The sequence below is a fragment of the Furipterus horrens genome, unplaced genomic scaffold (genome assembly GCF_987537825.1).
Source record: "Furipterus horrens unplaced genomic scaffold, mFurHor1.1.pri manual_scaffold_3, whole genome shotgun sequence".
Lineage (NCBI taxonomy): Eukaryota > Metazoa > Chordata > Mammalia > Chiroptera > Furipteridae > Furipterus > Furipterus horrens.
In genome coordinates, this window is record NW_028327173.1 from 23,252,397 (window position 1) to 23,266,441 (window position 14,045).

The following is a 14,045-nucleotide window of genomic DNA, read 5'->3' on the forward strand; positions in this document are numbered from 1 at the left end:
TATTGGAGTGACGCAGGTTCATAAAACCATACAGGTTTCAAGTGTACAACTCAATAAAACCCTACCTACACCCTGCATCATGCACTCACCACCCAAAGTCTCTTTCTGTCCCCATTTATCCCCCTTTGCACACTTCCACCTCTCCCCGCCCCCCCCTTTCCCTCTGGCTATCATCACGCTGTTGTCTGTGTCTATCTGTCACATATGTATATTTTTTGCTTAATCCCTTCACCTTTTTCACCCAGCCTCACAACCCCCATCCCCTCTGACAGCTGTCAATCTGTTCTATGTATCTATGCTCTGTTTCTCTTTTGTTGGTAAAATTATTTTGTTGATTAGATTCCACATATATGCGAAATCATATGACATTTGTCTTTCTCTGACTGGCTTATTTCACTTAGCATAATAATTTCCAGGTCCATCCATGCTGTCACAAAAGGTTTATGGCCAAGTATTATTCCATGAACTTACTTTTCCCATTTTTAACTTTTTCAAAAAATATGTTGTGCTTTCCTGCCATTTTACCCTTCCTTTTTATTAAACTTATTTTTTTAAGAATAACACATGCATATACATGTACAACTTAATGAAAAACAATGAATATGCATGTAACTACTTCCCAGGTCAAGAAACAGGTCAACTCTTTCCCCATCCAAAGACTTCGCACTGTCCTCCATTTTATATAATTGGTTTCTTTTATTTTTGAGAGAATAAAGAAAAATATCTCGCAGAATTTCTAGGATTAGCCCTTGGCTTCATATCCCTGCATGATCCTGGGTCCCAGGACAGATAAAGAGGCACCAAGATGGAAGAGCATATGTGTATTTGTATCTGTGAGTGTGTGTGAAGGCATGCCCACACAGGCCAGGGCACTGGCATAAAGCAATTTTAAAAGTTGGGGTAAATGGGCACTTCTAATGGTAAACATTTTGAAAATAAAAGCATGTATTTACTAAGCAGGCACAGTACTCTGCTGCTCCTGGCTTAAACCAAACTTTGACAGGAAACCACATAGTTTTCAAGACAAAGTTTCAAAAGAATACACATTTAGACCAATTACGTATATTGCTCCATCCTAATTACGGATCAGAAAGATGCTTTAAGTGAAAACTTGGCATTACGGGTTGCACAACCCCAGCCATCCAATAGCCTCATTCCACTCAACCAGAACAGGGGTTCTCTCTGCTCACAGCAGGCATCCAACAGGGTAGCACATATATGCTCTCTGAGTGAGAAAGCAACACCTTCTCACATACAACCCCCTGGAGAGAGATGGGGAAGGGGAGGGGGGAGAACTTTACACCTGCAAACTCCTAACTCTATCAGCACTAGGGCTGGGAAAAACAGCACATATTTTTTAAAAAGAAGGAAATAAAAGGTTTCCTAATAAAGCCTGTAACTTTCAAAGAAGAATCTTCTTAAGCCATTTTTTTCTTAGGAGACTAGTAAGTTTAATGATTCAATATCTAAGTCTTTGTCTTTCTAATGGACTCAGTCAAGCCCTAATGACAGTATAAGCAAACTGCTTAAAAGGGCAGCTGCCAGAATTCTTCCTATTCTTGATAGAAAAACAGTATAAGCACAAAATATAGTCATTTTAATTATGGCATCTCAATTTCAAGGCACATCTGTCTCTGCGCCTTTGGATAATCAAAATGACCACTAAAAATAGAACAGTATCTCCAATGGGGCAGACATGACCCACCCCCAATCCTAAGAGACTCCTGTGAGATGTGACCCGGGACACACATGTGTTTTGCAATACCATCGAATATCCATCTAAATGCAGCCATATGTTTCCAGTTTTTACTTTATGTCCTATGAGGGCCAGGGGACAAAAAATTAACAGACATACAATGTTCGGCCCATTGTGAAAATCCAGTTAGCTGACTGCAATCTGGTGGGAAAGAAAACTGCTCTCCTGAACTAAAAGAAATGCTACTTATACTAAATTCCATGAGTTTATGATGAACATCTTGATTTTCTTTTTTCAATTTCCCCATCACCAAAAGTAAGCCAGCTCTGTCTGTCAAGATGCCCAGGCTGGTGGCAGCAGTGTCAAAGGCTGCCATTTGCTCCAAGGCAATGCCATCTGCGACAGCACAACATTTTTGTCTCCGGAAAATAAACACATCTGCCTTTGCCAGTGTCCTCCCACTGTGCCGCCCATCTGGAGCAGGTGAGCTGGAAGGCAAGCTTGGGCATGGGTGAGACAAGGGCGAGCAGGGGAGATAAGGCCTCCAGGGAGATGGCACATGGAGGAAGAAGGCAGTGCTGTGTCATGTCACATCCTGCTAACCACATTTGCCAAACCGCATGTGAAATTACCCTTGTTAGAAATATTTTAATCACATGTAACAAATGGTTGGCCATGTTTAGGGGACAAGAGCTGCAAAAAGTCAAGGTCTCACCTGGGCCATCTGTTCATAAAGTCACATGACCTCACTAATACCGATATAAACAGATGATGTCTTTGTGCCAGCCACCAAAGGCAAGAGGACAATAATTAGTGGTCAGAACAGAAGACTCAAAGCAACAGGATTCTTCTAGGACAGGGGCACACTGCACATGCCTATTAACTATACCAAACATACTCAAATTCAGGCCAGAGTCCTGGACAAGTCACGGTCACTTCTGGAAATGACTTATACTTAAAATTCTTCCCTACATGTTCTTTACTTTTCAGTAAAAAGACAAATTCAGGTTTGATTATGGTCTTGACAGCAGGTCTTTAAATCATACTGTTTGGGGAAGTGGGTAGAAGAAATCATAAAATATTATTTAATAAAATTCTTTTTTTCCCCCAAAGCTTTCCTCTAGCTTGCAGGAGAGCTAACACTGACCTAGAACAGGGCTCTTTCAACTGTGCCACTAGTTTTCAACCTTTGGTGGGAAGGAGATGACAGTACAGCTACTTCTTCAAATAAAATCATAAACAGAATCCTAGTATATAAATTAGATAAAAGTTGAGCTGACCTATATTAAGCAGAGCTAAAGGTTTGCCACACCGGCCTTCCTCAGTGAGTTTCCTGAGGCAGCTTCTTGGCATCAAGTTTGAAAACCACTATACCAGGTTAGATTATTTTCCCAACTTATTATTTCTATTATTTAACTGCTGAGCTCTGTCAAGATGTCCAGGTCCAAAAAAAAAAAAAAAAAAATTAGCACTCACCAAGCACTTCAGAGAAAGTGCTATGAAAATACTTGGGCCAGGAAGTAGCAGTAGTAAAGTCCTGAAGATCACACACCATGGAGGCCAGTATTCTGCTCTAAGCCAGAGATTTTCAGCCCGTGTACCGTCAGAATTTTTAAAATATGCAGTACCTGACTATTTAGTCAGGGACAATGACTTCTTTCCCTTAGTTGTCAAAAAAAAAAAAAAAAAATGACAACAGTCAACACAACAACAGCCATCCAGTATGAATGAATCAAAATTATACCTATTTTTTTGTCAGCTTGGCAAAAAATATATTTTTTGTTGTGCCACAGAATTTTAGTAATTAGTTTATGTGCATGAGATGAAGAAGGTTGCGAATCACTGCTCTAAGCCTTGCCACAGCTCAACAGTCCTTAAGGGTATCGGATTTCACTGGCTCATATCTCAGTCTCCACATATGTAAAATAGAAATCTCGGCAGAGAATAACAGAAAACCTTAAGAGCATTCAGAGGGGCCACATAATTCATTTCAAGCAGGAAATAGCCCTGTTGCTTATTACTCTCCCTTTTATAGCCCATTAATAAAATCATAAGGACAATTTAAACAAGCATCACGTGAACTATACCTGTAAGTCATCACGAAATTCTCAAAATCCTGTTAAAAATCAAAATAGCAGTTCCTAAATGATGGAGTCACTTATTAAATACCTACTACTTTCCAGGGAGGTATCATTCACTCATTCCACATATATTTTATTAAACCAATGGTTAATTCTCAGTTCTCTAATTCGCCACATTTGATCACTCCTTCCTTTTTAACAGACAAAAAAAGTGAGGTTCAGCAAACGTAATTATTCAAGATCATACAAACAGTGCATATCAGAGAACAGACTAGAACTCTGGTATATTTGCCTTTAAAACTTGTGGTCAAAAAAGCCTCATAAATAGTCAAAATTGGGGAGTCAAAAGGGTAATAAGCCCTTTTTTCTGCCTTTTGGGGTCTAACCAGGAGCACAGCAACTTACATGTACACATGCATTTAAAAGAAACTAAATTGAAGGCTCTTGATACCCTCCACCCCAATCTATGTCTTTTTCATCTCTTCCTGCTGATCTCATATCTTTATTACATGGAGAAGTAACATCCATTCCTTAAGAACACATTAATAAAATTCCCTTCCAGTGTATCAATGCACAATAATATTTTCAGTGGTATATGTGGACTAATTGGATGACAGTTATTCAGCAAATTTATTAAACACCTATAATGGGTACATATTTGTACATTATCTATATAATCCTATGTGGAAAGTTTGGCATTTTAATAGAACTGAACATTTCATGCTTCCCCAAATGCACAAACTTGTATATTAGTCCAGTAAATAATATAAAATAAAATATAAAAGAGTATGGTATTTAAAATTAGACTCTTACCTCAGCCTTTTACAGGCTATATACAGTATGTATCTTCGTTATACTTGGACACATAAGAGAAATACTTAACCCCTCTATTAACCAGACTTAGTATCCTTGTAAGTAAAATGGGAATAACATTCATTTTATGGTGTCATAATAAGCATTAAATAAGGTCACATATATAACTATCTAGAATAGCACTAAGAGAATGATAAAAATGTTATACGTTTTCAACATCCAACAATGGTAGCCATTAGCCACATGTGACTACTGGGCTTGAAAAATGGCTAACATAACTGAAGAAGCAAATTTTTTTTATTGAAACAACATTTTACCTCTCATTCAAAATCCAAGAGACCCTCACCAAGGAACTGAATTATAAATTTTGTTTAACTTTAATTATTTCAAATTTAAATAATCACATATGACTAACGGCTACCATACTGGACTGTGTTGATCTAGAACAAAGCCTGCCACAAACAGTGATCAATGTTGGTTTATTTATCCTTTCCCTATCAATGTCAGTAATTTTTTATATTACCCCCTTTATGAGCAGATCCATTCAACTAAAATAGTACAACAAAGAATCTCCCATAGGGAACTAACTCATAGCTATTAAATAGCTTCATCACCCAAATAGCAATAGCAGCATAAAAACAAGTGATTTATTAACTGGCTGTATATGTTATACACTATATTAACAGCTCTGCATGATTACTTCATTTAATCTTTATAATAATTCTATGAAGTAGGTGCTCTTATTTTCTAAGTAGGGAAATTAAGCTGAGAATTGGTCCAAAGACACACAACTAGCAAGTCAGTGAGGAAAGATTTAAACCCAGGCAGTCCAATTCCAGAGACTGTACTAAGTCACCATGCTAACCTGTCTTCACCTTAAAGAACCAGTTTACATAAGATTATGTACTCTGCAATAAATAATATCCTTCCAACCAAACACCACCACCAGACACAATCCACACACACAGAGCTAACTGGCAAACAAACAGTTTGAGCCATAGAACCAAAGTTAGGCATGTTAACCCAGAATATATCTCATGACCTAGCTGGTGTGACTGCATAAATAAATGTACCAAATCTAGTGACTTTGCACTTACCAGGAAGACTGAAAAACTTATCCTCAGAATAATATTACTAAAATGTAAATTCATATTTTAGAACTAAGAACATATTTTGATAAAAGAGTAGGGGAGCAGGGGCTGGACCTAGAAACACAAGGCAGAGGTAGTCAATATCTACTAGAGTTCCATGTCACTGTCTATATGGGATATTTATTTGTTAAGACATCAAACAATTCCACTAGATTAACTGGATTCACTACATTTGCATGAAGCACACTGTCACTCTTGTCTTAATTCTAAAAGGAGCTTAATTCCTTTAAAATGCAGGATTTATGAAAAAGTATTTATTGTGCCCAAAGCTGGACTCCTTATTCCAGTTTTGCCTGACAAGTCAGAGAAATATTTTACACTGAAAGCCATAGCATAATCTTTACTGAATTCCATAGGAACTTCTGGGTAGCAAGAAAGGTCATATCTGACCCATTTTTCTCTCATGAAGGAGTGAACAAGAAAAGGCCATTGACCTTTTACCCAGATAAAACGAAATATATAAAATTGTCTCCTCCTCCCAATCCATCATGTCTCTGGCTTCTCTTTATACTTCGTGATCCTTCACATTACACAAGCCCCTTGGTCAAAGCTAGTACTGAGAAGAGAGATTCTATTTATTGAGAAGTTCTCAATCCAGTATTATTAGGCACTAGAAAATAAATTGCTTTAAAGATCTGTAATAACTTTAAAAAAATCAGTATGTGTTTAGATTTGACATACTTCAGCTTAAGCAAGTACAGATGAAACTAAAACCATAATAAAAATATACAATTAGCACCAATGTTCTAGGAACACTACTGAAAAACCAAGGAACTAATATAAGGCAGAATAGTCAAATAATTATGGCACCATCAGCGTGCCTTTGCCTGACTGGCTATGTAACCTAGAGCTAGTCCCTTTGCCACTTGGTGCCTTTCACTGTACATCAGTGATAGAGAATTAACCACTATGTATCTCAAGGGGAACAGTGAGTAGATTAAATTATTTAGCAAAACACTTTGGGCAAAAGTCATATGAATGTTAAACATTATGATTTACAAGCATTCGTTTTCCTTGCACTCTTGTGGGATTAGGAAGTTATCCTGATTTCATAGATGAGTAAAGACGCACAAAGGGTAAGGTCACATGGTAAGGCTCCATTTCCTTAGTCCCTGTGAGAATGGAATAATACACACCTTTAGCTATCATATGAACTTTCTTGGCACATCCTGCAATCTTTAACACATTCAATCCCTAACTTAATGTTGCATCTTTTAACATGCTGTTGATGGAAAAAAGACAGCTCTAAAACAGCCACAAGACCAGAATAAGTGAGGAGGAACAATTCTGTGTGCTTTGAACAGCCATAGAAAAACACAGATAATCTCAAGATGAAATTTCCATTATTATTTTCAAGATTTCACAACCACTAATGTTAAAAAACATGATTTTCTATGAAAACACTTTGAGAATAATTTTTTAAGGCTATCACAGGCCTTCATGTTGGTGTGGCCCATCCAAATTCTCAGGGCTATATTTGCCTTTCAGGCTTTAATTAGCAACCACACAGAAAGAGAAAACAAACCCAAAGAGACTAAATAACGACCAAGTACCAATGGGAAGGGCTCAGGTAAGCCAAAAAATGGAAAAAATACTACTCACGTATAATGGAATATAAAAGCAGCACAGAAGATTTTTTTGCTCTTACCCAAGGCTGCCTACTATATTGCTTACCCGACTTCGAAGACAGTCAGCCAGGTTTCGGCGCGTGAAATTAGCTGCTGCTGTGGGAGACAATTCATAACCTGGTACAAGAGATAAATGTCATGCTTAAAGTAAAGCGGAAGGAATAGCAGTACCTCAAATCATTCCACTACTGCTATTCTTACAGGCTACCACCCTTTGTATACTGAAGAGCATATAAAGTACACAGAATAAGGAGTACAATCTTATTTCTTGTCCCTTTCCCCATCTAACGGTTGTGAAATAGCTAGTTAGTGCTGACAGTAGCTCCTGGCCACAAAACAAAACCAAGGTGAGATTTAACTATTCTATGGTGAAATAAAATTAACAGCCTTGCTTAAGCTATTTATTCATCAACAGACTGTGGTTTCCTCTATAGAAAGAAAGAAATACAAGTATACAGGTGTTAAAAAAAAAACCAAGAAAGAGGTCTTGAAATGTCAATTTTTTGTTTATTTTTAAAGGCTATTGGGGAAAGAGGGGCTGAGAGTTAGAAGAGCCTCAGTTATACTTCACGAGATTTTCTCTTTTTAAAAAGTAACTTTATTGAGAACTATAATATGGTTTTCAAAAGTATAAGTCACAGGGGGGAAAATGTTTCCATCGCTATCTACAACAATTTTTAAAAGAATATCTCAAGCATAAAACCTTTAAAAAAGGCTGTAATGCAATAAAAGTACAGCCCAGAGGAATGGCATCAGGTGTGCATTTAACAGTGCACTCACTTTGGAACTTAACCCCTAGTAAAACGGCACTAGTACCAAAAGAGACAAGAATGACTGACAACTCAGCAGACCCACACAGAAAATGCCAGTTTGCAAAGACAACATAGTTAAGTTATTCCCTACAAAATTTTAAGCACCAGTGTCATATCAGATAAGATTTAGATTAAAATTCTACCAAATATTTATTGAACAGTTATGTTTCAGGGTCTATACTAGGTGCTTTCACATATATTAATAAATTTCATTCTCAGAACAAGTCTATTAGTACATATTAAATCATAATGGAAGCAACTCTAGACAAGCAGGAATGCTTTCCAATTCTCCATCTAATCTCCTAAACAAAATTAAGGATTTGATAGTTATCTTAAAGGCAGATAGTTATCTGATGGCTGACCATCTGCATACAGACTTTTCTCTTTCCCTTATTTTAGCTTAGTTCTTAAACTTTAATATGCATACGAATTACTGTGTAAGGTTAAATACACAAAACTATACTTGACATGTCATTTAAGGGGTTTAAAGGGCAGTTTTAACCTAATTATCTTCCTAGATAAGAACATACTGGAGAAGCAAGGCATAGTAAATCTCCTAAAATTACCCAGAGCTTTAAGTTTACAAAGCATTTTCATACATATTCATTAATATTATAATTCCATTTTAGAGATAAGGAAAACAAAAGGCCCAGAGAGGATAAATGATTTGTCACATACAAAATAGTAAACCAAGTTTCACTTAGGTCTTTTAACTCTGAGATTCAGATATACTTTAGCTCAAATCACATCCTCTGAAATATCTTACCTGAAAAGTCTGATATTACCATGCCCATCTCCAAAATGGTATTAGTTTTATCTCTCAAGTATTGGTGTTACAACAGGTCTTCTTTTCTGAATTTTTATAGAAAATCTTTACAATCAGATGAGGGGTTTAGGTAAGGTTTCAAGAATAGGAAGACCCAATTAAAAATATGACCATATTGGAGTGCTTAAGGGTAGAACTGCCAGTAGGAAATATTCTTTTTCAGTTCAAAGTTAAAAACAAACCAACCAAGCTACATTCTAAGTATTACCCACCATTTCGCATCTTATAAAGTTGCACATTTTTCTGAATATATTCTGCAAACTGTACAGTGTCTCCAGCCTCTCCAACACATAGGAGCAAGATTTTTTCACTCATCTTAAACATCTTGTCATGATCTGCTCAAAAAACAAACAAAAACAAACAAAAAACACAATATCAGAAATTACATTGTCACAAATTTACTATTATATAGGCAACTATAACCATTTATCAATTACTACATTGAATAATTTGACTAATCACTTTTTAGAAGACTTTAATGGGCAACTGTATTAATTAATTAATCTTTCCCTCTCCATGTTACAACCATCAGCATATTTTATTAATGTCAGTTTCAGTTGGAGAGCATATATGAAAGCTGGCAATTGAAAATACAACTAAAAACATTTAAAGGCATTTGAAATGAAAAGAACAGCACCAATCAAAAGAAACTAAAAGGAACCAAGCCAAGGGACATTTATCTTTAGGCTCATGATTACAAAGCCCTGAAATGTCTCCACAAACACAAATGTTAGTCATTATATTTATATACATACAAAAGCATATATGAAAAGGACTGGTGCTACAATCAAAGGAACCATCTCAAGAAAATAATAAACTGAAAATACAAGTCACCTTAAAAAGTAAACCACCTCCATTTCCAAAGCAAAGGGAAAATTAAAATGATTGCCAAAGCAAAAATGCTAAGGAATATTGCAACACTAAGCTATTTAAAAACACCTCAAAATCCCAATACTCTAATCTTATCTAGCTGAACCAGACTCATTCAGATTAGTGATAAATAAATGTTCAGATAGCAATTAGTGCCCTAGGAAGAAAACCCGATATTCAGTCTGCAGCTCCAGAAAAAGCTTAAATCTCCCTATCTTACTCTCACTTTCACTTTTCATTTTTCAAATAGTGCTGAATAATCTTCCCTGGGAGACATGTTTCCTGTTTGAAAGCTTCTGAAATGTCTAAATCCCTTAATAGGATTTAAAGAACAAAATGTTACAGTCAAATACTTCACAAGTATTTGGGAGTTGTGGATCGATCTCTCTCTCTCTCTCTCTCCCCGCCCCCCCTCTCTCAACCCCTTGTACATAGTATCAAATTGACTTGAAACTCCTAAACAAATACATTTGCATTTGTTACACACTACAGGAGATTTAAAGACTGCTAGTTTGCAAACTTCTTTAAGAAAGAAAAAAATTTCACCTATAGCTATATTATCTATGCAAAGAGAAAGGATCTAAGTTCTTGCCAGTGGCAAAAGTACGGGCAATTTTTATTTCCTTCTTTCTGCTTATCAGCATTTCCTAATGTTTATATATAACATGCATCATTATTGTAAGAAAACATTACTTATAAGTTTGCATTATTTTCAAAATGAGAAAAAAAGCTGTTCTTATTTTGGGGGGAGGGCAGCTTGTTTACAAAGAATTTATGTCATATTTCGAAGAAATGCTAATACTCAAGCTGTTCAACTCTGAAATGAACTTACTACAAGGCTAAAATTGTTTTTTAAATATCTATTGCATGTCCAGTGAGCAGTGAAGGGCGAAATAAAAACAAAAGTGATACATGTTTCCTGAGCTGTGCAGGAAACAGTCTATGTAGCACTAGGGAATTTCTGATCCAAGAACTTACAAGAGCCACATACAAGAAACAAATGGGCAAAAAATGATCATCAAGTACAATTCTGTGGAAAGGAAACCGGACTAGAACCCAAGTGCCCTTAGTTATAGTCTGGGCTCAGCACTCTGAGTTTGGGCAAATGATTGGCACTCTCTAAGCCCGTTTCCAAACACATAAAATGGTAATACTACCACTTACTGCTACCTAACTGATAGGTGGAAAAACTGTATATGTACAATATTAGATCCAGTGTTACACAATGTATTTCAGATTACATAAGCTATAGGAATTCAGAGAGGGGAAAAAAAGACATTCTGTGTGGATTGGAGTACTCTGAACAATTCTATAAAGGCCAAGAGACAGATGTGAAATGTGGCCTATAACCAAACTGAAGAGTTTGGCCCCTTAAATAAGCAAGCAGTCTCTGGGAGGTTATCTTCTCTAAAGTACCGAAATCTTACAAAATAACAAATCCAAAAAAAAAAAAAAAAAAAAAGAATGGAAATATCATTCTCATTTTATTCCTGGAGAAAAATAATCCCAAAAGGTCACTCATTTTTGGCATTCTTGCCTACCCAAGTTCCTTCACAAAATGAAAGGTAGAAAAAGGTTCTCGTGCAATTCCAAAGCTCCTATCACAAAAATTTTTATACCAGAAAAGACTACAGGGAAAATTAGACACTGAGTTGACTGCAATTATTTCCAAGCATTTTTCAAGAACTCAAATACATTTCTCTTCCACACCATAGTGATCTTTCTTTTCTCTGAATACACTTAAGACTTATTCCCCAAATTGTCAATTTAAAAACTAACCTAATACTTATTAGTGATACTGCTTTTATCATACAAAATCACCTTGCAGTATTTATTGCCTTGTTTTCTCAATGTCTTAGACCACTCTGTGGATTATATCTAATACGGCGCATCCCCTATAACACCTAGAAGTACTGTATACATAAGTAGTTAAAGCACATTCTACTTTTCAAAGTGATTTAACATACAAGAAACAAACCTCTGAAGGTGCTGACTTCGTTATTGCTCTATTTAGGTACTACTTCATGCTGAATCACTTGCATGTCAAAGGTCTTAGTAGTCGAAATAGTGAACAGATTTACTCTCCAAATAAATTTACTCCTTTGGGAGGCATGGTTTACAAGTAGAACTTCAAACCAATTATGCAATTCCATATAGTAATTTGGCTATACCATAGATGTTTGACACACCACTTTCAGGTCTCTCCTTCTTCAGAGAGCACAAAAATCAAGCAGAGTCCCTCAGAGTTCTTTCCATATCCCCCAGTGATGACAGCCTGACCATCAGATGCCTGTCACTTACAAAAGCAGTGGTGGACACTTTTTTCCCTTTGTTCACACACTACAGGAAACCCCAGATGCAATCATTTTTCTTTCTTTAAACTCAAGAGAAACTACCATCTGCCCTCAAAGCTTTCCCTAATCTCTACAACCAGAAAGAATCTCTTCTTCCTCTGGATTACCTAAAAACAATCTCTTCTATCTCTGCACTACCTCAGAAGTTTGATTGTACTTTTCTTAGGCAACATACTTTTCCTGTGCTCTAATTGTTTGTACACATATCTGAGTCCTCTGTTGTTAAACTGTAACTTTTTTTAGATAGGGGTCACATCTTATTCCTCTTCGCATCCCTTCAGTACTTAGCACTGTAAAGGGCAGAGAGGTGCCCAAAATCTATTTGTCAAGTGAACATTAAATCACCTGAGCAAAAGCATAATACTTTTTCAACAGTAACATGTCTACGGTCAGTCATGACTACAGGAAGACAGTATGTGTAGTAGTTACGGGCAAAAGATATTGAATCAAACTGCATAGGTCCAAACCTGGGTTCCGGCGATTGCTGTCTTAGGCAAATTTTTCAACCTCTAAGCTTCAAAACTAACATTTGAAAAATGACGATAGGACAGTGCTTATCTCAAAAGGTTAAAAGGATGAATGTAAATTGCTTAAAATGACACCTGATACATAAGTGCTTGGTATTATTACTTAATATTTGCAACTATGCTATGTATTTGCATAAAAGTTTTTCACTCAACTCTCCCAACAAGCTTGTGATTTAACAGATTTTTTAAAGAGAATTTTTATGAGTTTATTTGAGCCTAACTGACGGCAATTGCCAGCAAGCAAGACCTCAAATGCTCCCAGATGTAACAGATGAGGAAAATTGGGGCAGTATGAAATAATTTTTACAGAGTCATAAAGCAAAATAAGTGACAAGGCTCTAGTCTCCGAATTCCACCAACTGCTTAAATATAAGAAAAACGCGACAGCCAGTGCCCTGGAAAACTGGAAACGGAGGGTCAGAGCTGAGACAAAGGAGGCTACAGGCAGCGGAAGAGAAACGCCGAGTTTCTAGTTCCCCAGCCTTACTCTCCCCGGGATCCCACCTTATGCTGCCAGCAAAGTAACCTCATTAGCAGCGAGCGACATCAGGAAATTCATCAGATTCTGCGTCTAGGGAGCCTGGTGCGTGGCAGCTGCTTAAACACTGAAAACTGAATTCCCTTAGGCTACTCCCCAAAGAACGCGTTTAGCGAAGGCCAGAGCGGAGCACGGGCCTGGGCGGCCTGGGAAGAGCGAATGTTAAGGCCCTAAATTAGTCTCCTAATTCTAAAAAGGTAAGCAAGTGCCGATCAGGGCCAGCTTGGTTCTACCTCCCCGACCTCCCAGGTATTCACCCAAGCCCCACGAACTTTCTCCGGGCTGTCCCTACAACGCAGGCCCGGCAGGGCCCCCCCTGCTTCCTCTCACCGTCCTTCATCTGGACAATATTGCTAGCGGCCACCCGGTCGGAGGCAACGAGGACAAAGTCGGGGCCCTGAATGCCGATGAGGTACTCCATGCTGCCGGGACGCCGGGGGCTGCAGGCCGGACAGGGCGCGCGACTGCCGGCTTCACTACCTCACCGGTGAGACAGCACCGCCGACCGCAGTTCCGCTTCACGCAAGCAGCGCGACTGCCCCGGCCAACGGCGCTCGCTGATGACGTGAACTGTCGCGAGAGGTTGGAAAGTGGGCGTGGGATCGGGCTGTCAAACTGGGCTCAAACCAATCCCCCATCAAACAGGCGTTACCTGTTATGTGATGCCCAGTTTCTTTATCTCTCAATCGAGCGCTTAAACCTCGCCTAAGGATGAAATCAAGAATATAGGTAAAGTGCCGAGCACATGT

General features: G+C 37.7%; 1 protein-coding gene across 1 annotated transcript in view; it reads right to left on the reverse strand.

Moving 5' to 3' along the window:
- Positions 1 to 13,832, reverse strand: part of PSMB2 (proteasome 20S subunit beta 2) — a 31,197-nt gene extending 17,365 nt beyond the window's left edge. Inside the window, exons 1-3 of the mRNA XM_090269096.1 lie at positions 13,627 to 13,832; positions 9,220 to 9,342; positions 7,416 to 7,486 (exon numbers count right to left, since the gene is read on the reverse strand). Of these exons, the coding sequence (XP_090125222.1) occupies positions 7,416 to 7,486; positions 9,220 to 9,342; positions 13,627 to 13,717 (285 nt within the window). The 5' untranslated portion in view covers positions 13,718 to 13,832. The remainder of the gene's footprint in view (positions 1 to 7,415; positions 7,487 to 9,219; positions 9,343 to 13,626) is intronic.
- Between the last annotated feature and the right edge of the window lie 213 nt (positions 13,833 to 14,045).